Here is a 16,863-nt window from a genome sequence, read left to right as displayed (position 1 = left end):
CAAGCCTCTCCTGCACAGACTCAGTAACATACCTGATGATTACTGAACACTGATCATAACCTGTGATGTCTTGGGTTGTGTCTAGCTGAACAGAAAACATCCCAGCTTTCTGGACATCACTGGCGATGCTCTCTTGAAGGAGATGGCCAAGTGCATCAATCACTGAGTTGACAGTTGTTTTGGAGAGTAGGGTGATGAGAGATCCTCTACCTCTTGATCCACTGGTCTGATGCAACTTCTTGCTTTTTTCAATGCAGTCATTCAAATGTTCTCCAAGGCACATATCATACTTGCCTAATAACACAATCCGTTCCAGAAAGTTACCATGATCGATGGTGTTATCACCTAAAGTGTATGCAGCCTCATTCTCCACATGCCTATAGCTGAGTCCCCTCTTCCCAAGTACTTTGATCACATCCACTATACGCTCTAAAACTTGCCGTCTCTTTTTCACTTGTGCTCTGTGAGCTGACAACTGACTGCCAGCAAACAAGCTCCTGATGTTGCCTTTTGAGCACCTTAAGAAAAAAGCTTCAGCACAGGTCTGGTGTGTATTGCTCTTTTCATGCTCCTCTGTGCGCAGATGTATATGTCGCCAGTCACTCATGCCTGTTATAAATGTGCTGGTGTCAGTCAGCCTTGCAAATGCCAGACACACAAAGCAGAACAATAAATGGCGTTCTTTGCAATAAGTAAGCCACTTCCTGTTGGTGCCATCTTTACAGCTGAACACCCTCATCACAACTGCACTGCTACTGTTCTGCTGTGGGTGGTAATCTAAGAAGGCCTGTAATATGGCAGGTTCAGGGCGAGCAAAGTAATCGATGCCCTGGCTCTCACTCTCCTGCTCTTCCATCTCTCTCTCTCCTGCTCTTCCATCTCTCTCTCTCCTGCTCTTCCATCTCTCTCTCTCCTGCTCTTCCATCTCTCTCTCTCTTGCTCTTCCATCTCACTCTCCTGCTCTTCCATCTCTCTCTCTCCTGCTCTTCCATCTCTCACTCTCCTGCTCTTCCATCTCTCTCTCTCTTGCTCTTCCATCTCACTCTCCTGCTCTTCCATCTCTCTCTCTTGCTCTTCCATCTCTCTCTCTTGCTCTTCCATCTCACTCTCCTGCTCTTCCATCTCTCTCTCTTGCTCTTCCATCTCTCTCTCCTGCTCTTCCATCTCACTCTCCTGCTCTTCCATCTCTCTCTCTCTTGCTCTTCCATCTCTCTCTCCTGCTCTTCCATCTCTCTCTCTTGCTCTTCCATCTCTCTCTCTCTTGCTCTTCCATCTCACTCTCCTGCTCTTCCATCTCTCTCTCTTGCTCTTCCATCTCTCTCTCTTGCTCTTCCATCTCTCTCTCCTGCTCTTCCATCTCACTCTCCTGCTCTTCCATCTCTCTCTCTCTTGCTCTTCCATCTCTCTCTCTTGCTCTTCCATCTCTCTCTCCTGCTCTTCCATCTCTCTCTCTTGCTCTTCCATCTCTCTCTCCTGCTCTTCCATCTCTCTCTCTTGCTCTTCCATCTCTCTCTCCTGCTCTTCCATCTCTCTCTCTTGCTCTTCCATCTCTCTCTCCTGCTCCATCTCTCTCTCCTGCTCCATCTCTCTCTCTTGCTCTTCCATCTCTCTCTCTTGCTCTTCCATCTCTCTCTCTTGCTCTATCTCTCTCTCTTGCTCTTCCATCTCTCTCTTGCTCTTCCATCTCTCTCTTGCTCTTTCATCTCTCTCTCCTGCTCTTCCATCTCTCTCTCCTGCTCTTCCATCTCTCTCTCTTGCTCTTCCATCTCTCTCTCTTGCTCTTCCATCTCACTCTCTTGCTCTTCCATCTCTCTCTCTTGCTCTTCCATCTCTCTCTCCTGCTCTTCCATCTCTCTCTCTTGCTCTTCCATCTCTCTCTCCTGCTCTTCCATCTCTCTCTCTTGCTCTTCCATCTCTCTCTCTTGCTCTTCCATCTCTCTCTCCTGCTCTTCCATCTCTCTCTCTTGCTCTTCCATCTCTCTCTCCTGCTCCATCTCTCTCTCTTGCTCTTCCATCTCTCTCTCTTGCTCTTCCATCTCTGTCTTGCTCTTCCATCTCTCTCTTGCTCTTCCATCTCTCTCTCCTGCTCTTCCATCTCTCTCTCTTGCTCTTCCATCTCTCTCTCTTGCTCTTCCATCTCTCTCTCCTGCTGCTCCATCTCTCTCTCTTGCTCTTCCATCTCTCTCTCCTGCTCTTCCATCTCACTCTCCTGCTCTTCCATCTCTCTCTCTTGCTCTTCCATCTCTCTCTCCTGCTCTTCCATCTCTCTCTCCTGCTCTTTCATCTCTCTCTCCTGCTCTTCCATCTCTCTCTCCTGCTCTTTCATCTCTCTCTCCTGCTCTTCCATCTCTCTCTCCTGCTCTTTCATCTCTCTCTCCTGCTCTTCCATCTCCCTCTCTTGCTCTTCCATCTCTCTCTCCTGCTCTTCCATCTCTCTCTCTTGCTCTTCCATCTCTCTCTCTTGCTCTTTCATCTCTCTCTCTTGCTCTTCCATCTCTCTCTCTTGCTCTTCCATCTCTCTCTCCTGCTCTTCCATCTCTCTCTCCTGCTCTTCCATCTCTCTCTCCTGCTCTTCTGTCTCCTCTGTCACAGACTTCTCCACTTTTGATGATAAATCAGCTGGTGCAACATGGATTGGCACAATTTGTTAAGATTTTGAGAAGTTTGAGAAACTAACCTTAAGCATAAAATAAAATTTACTATCAGTAACTTCATAGCACCCGCCCAGCAGTATATAAACTCCGTCATGCTAGTTACGCTGTACGAGTTATTCTAAGCGACTGTATAAAGTCACCACAACGAAAACAAACTACAACTAAAATTAGTTTCTATCTGACACAGATAGACAGCAGGTCATAACTTCTTACCTGAAGTTCAGTTCCTCTGCCACTATGACCGGCGGCCGCCTCGGGTCTCTCCTCCTCTTGCCTCCCCTTTCCTTCATCCACCTGCTGGCCTCCACCACTTGCTGATCTTGCTAAATCTATGGAAGCTGTGCCATAGCTACCACCAAACAATTCAGTAATTTTCACACATTTGGCAGCGTCTGCCTGAAGGGCTTGTTTCTTTTTGGCCCTAATTTTTTCGGCACCACCTTTCCTTTTTTTGTTCTCCATTTTCTTTAGTTCGTCTATAAGATTGCTAAACAAGGGGGAGGGTGCATCCGACCTCCTCGGCTGTAATTGGTCCAGCCCAGAGTCGATCAAGACCAATTGGCCAATCCAACGCCTTTCATTGTTTATACCCTTCCCAATCGGTCGGCCCATAAAAAAAAAAATCGCCAGCGGCCCACCGGGCAAGTGTATGCCTGATGGCCAGTCCAGCTATGAGGGCAGGGCTGTGTTGGTCTGAGACTGTAGACATTAAAAAGTCCACAGGAGAGATGGTAGCTGATTAAACAAGTGTCATGAGATAATAACAAAATGCAAAGATTGGTGACAGCGCTTGGAACCATAAGGCAACAAAAAACTGTGAGAAATAATTTAGGCTCTGCCTGTGAATCACTCTTTGCTTCTCTTCTTCCTTCCATCCCATCATTTCATATATCACTCTGCACTTGCTGTCTATGTGAGAACAAGGCACAACTTGCTATTGCAATAAACTATAATCTAATTATCCACACCTAACAACTCTTGCACTTAATCTATAATAAAATGATGACAGAAAAATGTTATAGCACTGCCTTTAGTAGCCTCACACAGCTCCTACTGTTTCCTCCTCATGTCCTTACCAGCCATGTCTGGACAATGTTATATCATGGTTAATATTTTTTAAAAAAAATCCATCTAAATAAAACACACACATGCACACACACACAGTGACATTTCAGACCTTCTTCAGAATACTGTATATACTATGGGCATCATGGTGCTGATCCAGAATCCTTACATTATTATTCATTACTAGAGCTACAATAATAAAGCAAAGAGGAGGGGGAAGTAATAAATATGAAATAATGTATTTATGATGATTCCATGTGTTTCACTATCCACTCTGTGCAGGGCAAAGCTTATTAGGCAAGGCAAGGCAAGGCAAGTTTATTTGTATAGCACAATTCAACAGCAAGGTGATTCAAAGTGCTTTACAGAGACATTAGAAACAAAAACAAATAAAAAGCATGATTTAAAATTGATTAAAACAAGCAAACAAACAAAACAGTATATAAAATCAAAACAGATAAAATCAGAACAGTAGATAAAATCAGTAGTTAAATGTAAGTTTTGAAATTTAAGCTTAAAAGTGTGGATTTGGTGCTTTATTCAAATGCAGCTGAGAACAGGTGAGTCTTCAACCTGGATTTAAATAAACTGAGTGTTTCAGCTGATCTGAGGCTTTCTGGGAGTTTGTTCCAGATATAAGGAGCATAAAAGCTGAATGCAGCTTCTCCGTGTCTGGTTCTGACTCTGGGAACTGATAAAAGACCGGATCCAGATGACCTGAGGGATCTGGAAGGTTCATACTGGGTCAGGAGGTCATTGATGTATTTTGGTCCTAAACCATTCAGAGCTTTATAGACCAGCATCAGAACTTTAAAGTCTATCCTCTGACGGACAGGCAGCCAGTGTAAAGACCTCAGAGCTGGACTGATGTGGTCCACTTTTTTGGTCTTAGTGAGGACTCGAGCAGCAGAGTTCTGAATGAGCTGTAGTTGTCTGACTGATTTTTTAGGTAGACCTGTAAAGATGCTGTTACAGTAATCAAGCCTACTAAAGATGAATGCATGGACTAGTTTTTCCAGGTCCTGTTGAGACATCAGATCTTTTATCCTTGAAATATTCTTGAGGTGATAGTAAGCTGACTTTGTTATTGTCTTAATGTGTTTTTCTAAGTTTAGGTCTGCATCCATCACTACACCCAAATTTCTCGCCTGGTTTGTGGTTTTTAGATGTATAGATTGAAGTTCTCTGGTGACCTGTAATCGTTTTTCTTTGGCGCCAAAGACTATTACCTCAGTTTTTTTTTTGTTTAGCTGGAGAAAATTGTGGCACAACCAGTCATTGATTTCCTCAATGCATTTACCAAGAGCCTGTACAGGGCCTTGGTCTCCTGGTGACATTGTGATATATATTTGTGTGTCATCTGCATAGCTGTGATAGTTTATTTTGTTGTTGTTTATAATCTGTGCCAGTGGGAGCATGTAAATGTTAAACAGAAGGGGTCCCAAAATGGAACCTTGGGGAACTCCACATGTGATACTTGTCTGCTCAGATGTGAAGTTACCTATTGATACAAAGTATTTCCTGTTTTCTAAGTATGTTTTGAACCAGTTTAGTACAGTTCCTGAAAGACCTGTCCAGTTCTCCAGTCGTTTGAGTAATATGTTGTGGTCAACTGTATCAAATGCTGCACTGAGATCCAGTAAAACTAAGACTGACATTTTTCCACTGTCTGTATTCAGACATATGTCATTAAACACTTTGGTCAGAGCGGTTTCAGTGCTGTGGTTCTGTCTAAAACCTGACTGGAAGGCATCGTAGCAATTATTCTGTTTTAAGAAGTAATTGAGCTGTTGAGAAACTGCTTTTTCAATGATCTTACTTAAAAATGGGAGATTTGAGATCGGCCTGTAGTTGTTCATTTGTGTCTTGTCAAGATTGTCCTTTTTCAGTATAGGTTTGATTACAGCAGTTTTTAGTGATTCTGGAAACACACCTGATAATAAAGAAAAGTTGACGATCTGTAACAGGTCTGACTCTAAAGTCTTTGAGACCTTTTTGAAAAAACTTGTTGGCAGGACATCTAAACAGCAGGAGGAGTTGTTCAGTTGACCTAGGATGTCCTCCAGGTCTTTGCTGTTAATAGGTTGAAACTGTTTCATGGTGTTTAAACAGTTTTTTGGTGGACACAGTACATATCCTGGATCTGCTGTTGATGTACCAATTGCTTGTCTAATTTTTTGGATTTTTTCTGTGAAGAATTTGGCAAAGTCATTGCAGGCCATGGTCGAATGAAGTTCAGCTGCCACTGACACAGGAGGGTTTGTTAGCCTGTCAACTGTAGAAAATAAGACCCGAGCATTATGGCTGTTTTTAGTGATGATGTCAGAGAAGTAGGACCTCCTTGCACTCCTCAGTTGTAAATTATAATTGTGAAGTTTCTCTTTATAAATGTCATAATGAACCTGGAGGTTTGTTTTTCTCCATCTGCGCTCAGCTTTCCTACACTCTCTTTTTTCATTTTTCACCAGTGTGGAGTTTCTCCATGGAGACTTTTTCCTTCCAGAGATAACCTTCACCTTAATGGGAGCAATAGTGTCCATTACATTTAACATGTTAGCATTGAAGCTATTGACGAGCTCATTGACTGACCCTCTGGACAGGTCAGGTGTTAATGGGAAGACCTGGTTAAAAATTGCACTACTGTGTTCAGTTATACACCGTTTTGTGATCACTGTTGTTGATATATTTGTGTGGGCTGAGATTTTACTTTCAAAGAAAACACAGTAATGATCAGACAGGCCCACATCAGACACAGTAACCTTTGAAATGCTCAGGCCTTTGGAGATCAGTAGGTCAAGAGTGTGTCCTCTATTATGTGTGGCCTCTGTTACATGCTGAGTCAGCCCAAAGTTGCCCAGAGTGTTACTCAGGTCTTTAGTCCCTTTGTCCTGAGGGTTGTCCACATGAATGTTAAAATCCCCAACAATAATTACACAGTCAAAATCAACACAGATCACAGACAGCAGTTCACTGAGGTCATTAAAAAAGTCTGTGCAGTATTTGGGAGGCCTGTAAACATTAAGAAACACAACTTTGGATGGGGCCTTCAGCTGTAAAGCCACATATTCAAAAGACTGAAAACTTCCAGGAGATAGCTGCTTACATTGAAATGATTCATTAAATAAGACAGGGTATAATATGATCTACAGCAGTATCAACTACTTTGATTACATATATAAGGTAACATATGATAACCGAATAATCTCACAAAGGTCAGCAGCACATGTAGTTGGGACAATTCTTCAGTCGCACAAACTACACAATCATTTTCCTCCAATGACGACTTTTCACTTGCAGAAATGGTCCTGTGTGATTTCCAGGCTGTGATATAAAAACTAGTTCCTAATGGCAGCGACTCACTCAGTAAACATGTGTTTCCTTCACCAACCTCACACACAGATCCAATAAGATCAGGAAGTGGGCAGTATAGTACAATATGTGTTATTTTGTGCTGCACTGCACAAACTAAAGATCTGCTGAAGTGTTGGAAATGATCCAGATGTTTATTTTGGATGATACAGCAGAAGATCAGACATGAAAGTGGAGATAACACAGAAGACCTGCAGCAAAGGTCAGAGGTCAGACTGGGCCCCTGGATTCAACAATGAGCCAATGATCATCAAGCAGTGACTAAAGCAGAGCCCTGACCTTCTGACATTCATCACACAGTCAGAACAAATGTCTGCTGATGACTTCATCTCATGAAACGACTGATAGATGTCAGTTCATTGATCAGCTGAGCTGCTGATCTTCATCGTCACAGAAACATTCAGCTTGTTTCAATCAGTAAATAACTCCCACTACTCCCAGTTTGAACTGTTCCCACTCAAAATGCTGTGAGAACAATGATCATCAGCCCATCAGACAGTCCAGCAGCATTTATGATGATGTCATGATGTTGAAGAGGCTGCTACGGTGGCCTCCCATGACCCCCAGCCTCATCACAGCTGAGATGCAGACATTTGAAAACATTCAGCAGACAACTGAATAACAGTCCAACACAACAGTCTGTGTGCAGACACACACTGACCTTTCATATAGTCAAACACAGCTGGCTGAGTCATTTCTCTGTGAGTCTAAAGTGAATCTAGTATTTGAAAGTCCACTTCCTGTATTTGTTGTTGAAGACTTCTTCAGCTTCTTCTCAAGGACATCAGCTGCTTGTTTGGCAGCAGAGGCAGTTAAGAAGCTTCCTGAAAAACACTGAACAGTGAGTTCACTGTGGCATATGACAGATTCAGCTTTCTGTGTGCAAATGTGTCTGTGTCGACCTTTCAAATGCTGTTGAATCCAAAACATCAGCGGCTCCTCGGCTGCTCACTTCATGCACTTCTGTCTGTGTGACAGTCCAATGACATCACAGCTGTTTCCAGCCCCAGTGTCTCAGGACTGGACACCTTTAAACATGTCGAGGATCAAACAGCGTCCAGCTAAACACACATGAAACTATCAGAGCTGACAATCATTCCAATAACATCTAATGGTTCATGTATGTAGACACAGGACTACAAGGAAATGGCTCTCAGCATCTGGCTGTGGGAACACATGAGTCCCTGTTTGTGTTCAGATTGTGTGCATGTTTTAGACGTGTGTCACATGTAGAAACACAACAATCCCACAATGACACACAGATGTGTTTGACACAGCTGTGCAGCTGTAAGTTGTTTCTAATGATTCATTGAAGCTCTTCTAACATTCTGGAGACGATCAGTACATGAATCTGTTCAACACGACAACAATTTGACTTCAGTGTGAACGTTTGCATTAAATAACCTTCTTCATCCAGCTGACAGCATCTTCATCCTATGATGTGAACAGTTCCTCCTGTTGATGACAAACCTCTGACAGGATCTGCTTGAGGAGCTTTTTCATGTGCAGCTCTCTGAGCTCAGGGCTGAGCTGCTGTTTCATCTTTAAGAGCTGCTGCCTCCTCGCCGGACTTGTTCTCCTCTTCTTCTCCTAATGACACCATTTCTGCTTCATATTAAATTCAATAAAGATGCTGACATGTATCTGTAGCAACAACATCATTGAATCTAGAACAACTGGAGCCAAACCAGTGGCTCTGCTGGGATCACTGGTGAGCCAACACTTCCTTGTTGATGCAGATTTCAGGGCTTCCTTTTGCTCCTCCGTTATAACTGTTCTCTCTTCTCAACACATGATGACACAAAGGAATCAGCAGTGACAAAGATGATGCTGAAGAGAAGCACACACTTCACACATATAACAGACCAGTGCAGTTACACACACCTCTGCTCGACATCAGGCCTCAAACAAAGACACAAAACACTAACTTGACTCTAAACAGAAGAAACGAGCAGCTGTTTCTGTTCTGTGCTTATTTATATTTGACACACATGCTTCTCTTTGTGCAAACACACATCGCACTATAAGGGTAACCTCGCACACAATGATTGGACAGCACAGTGATGATGCTGGGAGATCCTATACGCAGCAACACAGAAACACTGAGAACTTTAAACAATGATGGAAAGTGTTATAAATGACTTGTTGGCCTCTGATCTGTCACAAACAGCTGAAACGTGTCTCTCATGAGTCACATGAAGGTTTTTGACAGAAAGGACAAAAAGTAGCTGCAGTCAGTTTGTGTCATTTTTATATTTATTCATCTGGGAGAAAAATCTGAGGGACATTAAAATGTGTTTTCAACAGAGACAAGAACATGAATATAACAGAACAGGTAAATGAACATGTTTCAAGTAAACAGCTGGACTGATCAGGTCCAAACACAGAGTGATAAACTTGTCAAACAGCTGTCATATCTTTATATAGAAGCTCTTTATAAATGCTGCTCACTGCAGTCTGTTTACTAATAATGTCAAAGTGTTAGAAACACAGAAACATCAGAATGGTCTTTGTTCACAGAAACCTGTCTGGGATCCTTTGTTGTTCTTTTGATGCAGAGTTACATTATAAATATAAAGAGTTATTTCAGAGTCTCATCAGTTTTCCTGCATGTCTTTATTTAACACATCAGCAGGGCTGAAGCTCTCATGTTAAACACACACTGATCTATGGACACGTTCATGTGTTTCTAACAGAACCAGGCTGTTATCAGCCTGCACTAACATTATGTCACACACACTGAATGTAACAGTGACAGTTTACATCATCACACAATCAGCTGTGATTGTTTCACTGTCATCAAACGAGTCAACAGGAAGTAGAATCAATAGAAACCAATCATTTACTGACAGCATGTCTGATGGAAATAAGTGCAGATTATGTATGAAGTCTAACTGCACACAGTAACTGTGTTACAATAAGGACTTAACAGCGCCCTCTGCTGGAGTGTTTCAGTACTGCGTTAACTAGAATACACCACCTCCTCCTCACACCACCTGCTACAGCTCTACTCTTCTATGACTACAGTCATCCACAGCACTGATGTGAGGTCACATGGTTCATATGTAAGGAGCACAGCTGACCTCAGGTCAGTTTAATGACTGTGAGCAGCAGCTGTGTTATTGTCACTGTGACAGGGAGACACTCTCAGACACAGCGCTCATGTCAGCTTGTTCTCATGCAGGAGGATCAGGAGCTCCATGTTTGTCTTTCTGTTTGAATCATGATGTGTTTGTGCCATCAGAGTCTGTCATGAGTACTCAGGGTTTCACAGCAGCTCTTCTGGATGCTGACGAGGACTCCAACCTCATGTTTCACCTCTCTGAGCTTCTGATGTCTGTGAACACTCGTGTTTCTTCTCTGGGCTCATCTGGACAAAAACACCTTTCTGTGTTTGGCTGCAGCCTCATTCTGACTGACAGGAAGTGTGTTATCCATGAGCTGCACTTCTGTGAGGAAGTTTCCTGCTGTGTTTCCTGTCTGTGGACAAACACGAGTGTTCCAGCTGAGGACTTGCTTCCTTCCACCTGTCCATACAGGACATCACGCTGTCTGCAGCTCTGTAAATGCAGCTCCAGGTCCTTCCACGTGCTGCTCTGTATTTGTGCAGTTTGTAGTGTGTCCTGGGAAACGTAGCACACATGGTGTTCTTCTGCTGTTTCCTCCTTTCACTGAGTGTGAAACACTGACGCTGTGCTGTTGTTCACAGAGGGGAGCTGATTCTAGCTGCAGCTGGACTCTGTCATCTAACTGAATGTGTTGGTGCTGATCACGGGGCTCTGAGGGGGGAGCAGCAGGAGGACTCTGGATGCTGACGTCAGTGTATCTGTGGAAGCTCCCACAGCGTGTCTGTCATTCAATATTGTGCTGTATATTGTATCTATGCAAAGATGAACAGACTGTGTGTTCACTGGTCTCTGTGCTGCAGCTCTGATGTCATCATCACTCCCTCCTCCACCCTCAGCAGTCCCAGCATGCTGCTGTGGTGCACCCCACCCTCACTCTACACCTGAGCCACAGACCACACCCTCCACTTCAATATACACCACAGTTTTCTCTGCTGTGGAAATGAGATCAGGAGGAAATCATCATTATTATTATTTAATAAACGCTCACATTAATGTGGGCTTATTTGTTTCATATTAGAAACATTAGTTGAGTGTTTTTAGTATAAAATGGTCAAAGTCCCTCTTTTTGCTCCTCCCCTCACCTGTGGATGGGCGCTGCTGTTACCGTGGTGACAGCTTGGATGTGTTTCAGTCCTGCCTGGTTATCACTGCAGGAATCTTTCACATTTATTACAGGTAATAACTCTGATTTTTCTGTGTATTATGAACCAAATGTATCCTGATACACACAGAGATGGATGAGCAGAGGTTGTTTTTGCAGTTTATGTAGTTACTATGGACTTAATGCATACATATTATTAAAATTAGGGCTAAAACAGTTGTATTGATGTATAGCAACTTGAAATGCTCCCACAAATGGCTCCACAGCATGTAAAAATATAACAAAAGCTCTGGCGGACTTGGTTCTGTGGTCAGTCTTAAAGGGTGAAGTTAAACTCTGTAATCTTCACTGTGTCACAGAGTTCAGTGAGTCCCGTTATTCACAGTATCAATCAGATCATCAGAGAACAGCTGATCAGCAATCAGTGGTGCCAACAGCGCCTCCTGTGGTGAGAGGATGCAATAATGCAATGTAGCATTTTTCCACTCAACACTTGCAGTCATGGAAACTGTCTGTTGGATCTGTGTGACGTTGCTTTCTTGGTTAGAGTTCCTCACAAATGTCCAGATGATTCTTCTAATGAGGCGTCGACCATGTTTGCAGCTCTTTGGAAGAAAACGTCGCCCTTTGCCATCCTTACTTTTCTTTGACTTCTTCAAATGCAGCTGAACTCCAGCTGGTATTTTCTTGGACTTTGCAGCTGTTTCTGGTCATCAGTTCATTCCTGCAAACCTCTGAAGCTGAACAACAATGATGCTGCATTGCTGGCTGATCCCAAAAGGTTGATTCTGTTCATCTGGACGTTTTCAGAAACGTTTGCTCACTGATCAGGTGACTTCTTCAGTCTCAGCTGACTGCAGCTTTACAAGCTTACAAACAGCACATTTGCACAATGACTGAAAGCAGCAGCACCTGATATATATGATACTAATATAATACATATACATATATAATCCATACTAATGATGAAGGAACTGAGCTCACAGTCCATTGTTCATTCAGTGAACTACTCAGTTTATTTTGGGCCTCAGAAATGCTCACTCTGTTTGTACATCACTGTCAGCAATAGACTCATTCTGCTGTGTGGACAGGAACACATGTGACATCACTTCCTGTTTGTTTGTGACTGAAGAAGTTTACAAGGAATCATTTAGAAGAGTTTCAAACATCAACTGATTGAATCCATGAATCTGAAAACGTGTTTGTGAGTGAAAGAGACAGACATGTACAGACTGAACTATCTGTTCAACAGTCAGAGTGTTTCTGTAACAGGAGACACTCTTTACACTCCACTCAGCACAGGGACACTGAGTCACCACGACCGACCCATAAACCAGGATAAAGAGTTTGAGTGAATGTGGTGTTGAAGGTGTGGAGGTGGATCAGAGTGTCAGAGGAGACTCTGTAGAAGGACAGAGTGCCAGCAGGACAGTCCACATACACTGCTGCTCTGTTAGAGACAGAGGAGGAGGAGGAGGAGGAGGAGATGGATGTTGATCTGTTATTGTGACAGACATAATAAGGACCATCATCAGAGCAGCTCAGACTCCAGGACTGATCATTGTCTCCAAACCAACAGTCATCACTGCCTCCTTTCCTTCTGATGCTTCTGTAACTCACTGATATATAAACGCCTCCTCTCCACTCGACCTCCCAGTAACAGCGACCAGTCAGACCATTTCTACACAGCAGCTGATAAACATCATCAAATCTGTCTGGATGATCAGGATATGACTGAACCTCCTCCACATGTGTCACCTTCCTGTTGTTGTCAGACAGTTGGAGCTTTGTGTTCACTGTGTTTGTGTCGATTGTGAGTTGACAGGAATCTGATGGAGAGAACAAACACAATCCAGCTGCAGTTATTGATCCATCATCTGTTCATTGATTGACACTTTGATGATGACTCCTGACATGATGAAGATGGTTGAATGTGTGCTGCTTTGTTTTCATGAATCCCATTAAAAACACACTTACACTTCCTCAGACCTGGTCTCAACCATCGGACTCCAGCAGGCTCCACCCTGAAAGGAGGAGGGGGGTCAGAGCAGCACAGTCAGCATGCACACATGGACATTACATGGCTCTCACACACACACTGTTACACACTGAGCTCAAAGCTCGGCTCCACTGTTTTATTCAAAGAAATCTACATTTATTTATCAGCACATTTAAAAACAGCTTGAGCCAAAGTGCTGCACAGAGTAGAGAGAAAATAGGAAACATACACAGTAATGACTATAAAGACTGGTCAGGATTGAAAGCTACAGAGTACAAATGTGTTTCCAACCGGCTTTTAAAAATGTCCAGTGTTGGTGACGACCTGATGTGAAGGGCGACTGTTCCAGAGTTTGGCTGCAGCCATCGATAAAGCTCACCTCTGTTTTTACGTCTAGTTCTGGTCAGAAGCTGCTTATCTGCAGACCTGAGGGCTCCACTTGGATTCTTTTGTTAAAGAGAGATAAGATGGAGCCAATCCATTCACAGATTTAAAGACAACCAGATCTGGAAGTGGATTCTACCACGTACTGGTAACCAGTGGAAAAAGCTGGTGATGGGTCGTCTAGCACAGACCCACCGCTGGAACCAGACAATTGATGAGGGAGAGAACTGTGACAGCGCCGTTCCTTCACTTGACCTCAGTCGCTCTCGTCTGCTCCCTCGTAACACTGCTCTTTATTGAGCTTACATGAATATGCACAAGTTCATTATGACGTCTTACACAGGTATGAACAAAGAGTACCAGTCTGTGCATAGTGTGTGTGTGTGTGTGTGTGTGTGTGTGTGTCTGTGTCTGTGTCTGTGTGTGTGTGTGTGTGTGTGTGTGTGTGTGTGTGTGTGTGTGTGTGTGTGTGTGTGTGTGTGTGTTCCAGATGTGACCCTGTGACCCCAAAGCTGGTGCTAAGAGTCCAGCGGTCCCCCTAACAAAGGGCTCTTATACTTAACCAGACACAGAGTAGGTGTCCTCCTACACCAGGGGTCTCAAACTCGCGGCCCGCGGGCCAATTGCGGCCCGCAGGACGATAGTTTTTGGCCCCACCTTAATATGAAAATGTAATGTTAGTTTGATAATGTATGACACTTTACAGTGTTGTGGGCGGAGCTGAATTAACCCACCAATCAGGGTGGGATATGGATCTCAGGGGACACCAGCCGGGCTTGATGCAAGCAGGGAAACATTTCTCAATGAGTCAAAGTTCCAGCAGCGTTGCCCTGGAGTGTTTCTTTCTTTCCTGTGCCTGGCTGGCTTCCTCCTTTCTATTGGGCAAACGCCGACATTCGCCCCAGCGCGCTGCGTTCACAACACTTCAAAAAAAGTTGTTTTTTTAAGTTGCTGCCCAGCGGGACATTATACGTATATAGATTTATACACACGTCAGTGGGATTTAAAGTTATTTTTCCACAGAGAGAGATCTCATATTAACTCTCACAGTGATGCGTAGGCGGCGGGATAAAAGAAAAGTCATGAACTCAATGCAGCCCAATTTAGTCTGCAGTCACATAGCGACACCTGTTCATCGGCAACAACAGTCCCCGGTAACCCGGACTAATTATAGGGTCGCACCGTAATTTGTGGCTCGATGTTTTTATTTGCATCACTGCGTTTGCATTGCAGCAAACATGAACATTACATATATTTCAATATAATGTAAAAGCAGTCAAAACAACTAACATCAGAAACAGCTGATGTTATTTGTTATATGTCACGGTGTCATTTCCGCTTCTTTCTCCTGTAACAACAGCCCGGCGCCGTGAGCAGTCGCCTTTTTTGCGCTCGCTATCCCTGCACTTTCTACCATCTGCAAACGCCACGGTGTTCGTGTCGTCATGAAAGACATGAACATCGAGCGTAAAAACAAAGGAGACTGCTACCGGCTTTTTATCTGCCGATCGCCGTGCTACGGTTGCAAGAAAAAGAAGCAGAAATGACGTTCTCTACGCGTTGAGACGTTCCCCGTCCGTCGGCTAAACGCTTGATTGAACCTTCAATGCGACAGTGACACCAAGTAGAATTATAAATGTCACATAGCCCCAAACATGTCTTTTTCAAAGCCTGCGGTGAAGAGAAAGGTTGGTGATGAGCACCGACAATTTCAGGAAAAGTGGGAAATGCAATATTTCTTTGTTGAGCACAGGGGCACCCCGACCTGTCTTATTTGCACAGAGAAAGTTGCGCTGCACAAGGAATACAATTTGAAACGTCATTACACAACTAGACATGCTGAGCTGGATGCAAAATACCAGGGAGACGAGAGAGCGAACCGGGTTGCCAGTCTTAAAACAGATCTACTGAGGCAGCAAGATTTCTCCAAGAAAGCAACCAAAGAGAATAATGCAGCAGTCGGAGCCACGTGGTTAGTGAGATGATTGCTAAAGCAGGGAAGCCATTCACAGAAGGTGCATTTGTCTAAAAGTGCATATTGCAGGCTGCAAATATAGTCTGTCCGGGAAAGAAAGGTCAGTTTAGCAACATCAGCCTTTCTGCCAACACCGCAGCAGATCGCATTTCTGACCTGTCAAGTGACATTTATGACCAACTGTGTGAGAAAGCCAAATGTTCCAGTGTATACTCAGTCGCTCTTGATGAGACCACAGACATCACCGACACTGCCCAGCTCCCAATGTATGTCCGTGGTGTTGATGACAGTTTTGAAGTGATGGAGGAGCTGCTCACAGTAATTCCAATGCATGGCCAGACCACCGCTCAGCAGATATTTACAAGCTGTGTGATGCCATTGAGAATGTTGGTTTGCCATGGAAGAGGTTTGTTGGAATAACAACAGATGGAGCGCCATCAATGACAGGGAGGAAACATGGACTGGTGGCACAAAACAAACTGGAAGAGGAAGGCGTGGAGGAGGCCATTGCTCTGCACTGCATCATCCATCAGCAGGTCCTTTGCAGCAAATGCCTGAAGTTTGACAATGTGATGTCTATTGTTGTGAAATGCATCAACCAAATCAGATCCAGGGGCTTAAAGCACCGAAGGTTCTGTGCTTTTTTAGAGGAAATGGAGTCAGAATATGGGGATGTGCTCGACTTCACTGAGGTACGTTGGCTCAGCAGGGGAAATGTATTAAAGAGACTTTTTGAGTTGAGAGCAGAAGTGAAGCCTTCATGGAGAAGGATGGAGTTAGTGTTCCTGTGCTAACTGATCCCAAATGGCTCATGGACTCAGCTTTTCTTGTTGATATGACACATGAGCTTAATGTACTGAACAAGACGTTACAAGGCCAGGGGCAACTTGTCAGTGCTGCCTATGACAACGTGAGAGCATTCTCCACAAAACTGGCGCTCTGGAAAGCTCAGCTCTCTCAGACAAACCTTTGCCATTTCCCAGCATGCAAGGCACTCGTGGCTGCAGGCACACCATTCAGTGCTGACGAGTATCTTGATGTCATTTTGAGGCTACAGGAGGAATTTGATCACAGACTTGCTGACTTCAAGACACACAGAGCCACCTTTCACATTTTTGCGGACCCCTTCTCCTTTGATGTGCAAGATGCCCCTTCTGTGCTTCAAATGGAGCTCATTGAGCTGCAGT

The 16,863-nt window shown here is 43.9% G+C and overlaps 2 protein-coding genes across 2 annotated transcripts in view; both read right to left on the bottom strand.

Moving 5' to 3' along the window:
* The window catches only part of LOC309702172 (NACHT, LRR and PYD domains-containing protein 3-like), a 270,070-nt gene that overhangs the window by 223,155 nt on the left and 30,052 nt on the right, over nt 1-16,863 (bottom strand). The gene's annotated exons all lie outside the window — the stretch shown is intronic.
* The window catches only part of LOC309702180 (protein NLRC3-like), a 121,838-nt gene continuing 117,215 nt past the window's right edge, over nt 12,241-16,863 (bottom strand). The window contains exons 11-12 of the mRNA XM_082526664.1: nt 13,296-13,342; nt 12,241-13,147 (exon numbers count right to left, since the gene is read on the bottom strand). Of these exons, the coding sequence (XP_082382790.1) occupies nt 12,612-13,147; nt 13,296-13,342 (583 nt within the window). The 3' untranslated portion in view covers nt 12,241-12,611. The remainder of the gene's footprint in view (nt 13,148-13,295; nt 13,343-16,863) is intronic.

Source organism: Aulonocara stuartgranti (genome assembly GCF_965226115.1).
Source record: "Aulonocara stuartgranti genome assembly, chromosome: 3".
NCBI lineage: Eukaryota > Metazoa > Chordata > Actinopteri > Cichliformes > Cichlidae > Aulonocara > Aulonocara stuartgranti.
This window is presented reverse-complemented; position numbering and strand designations above follow the sequence as displayed.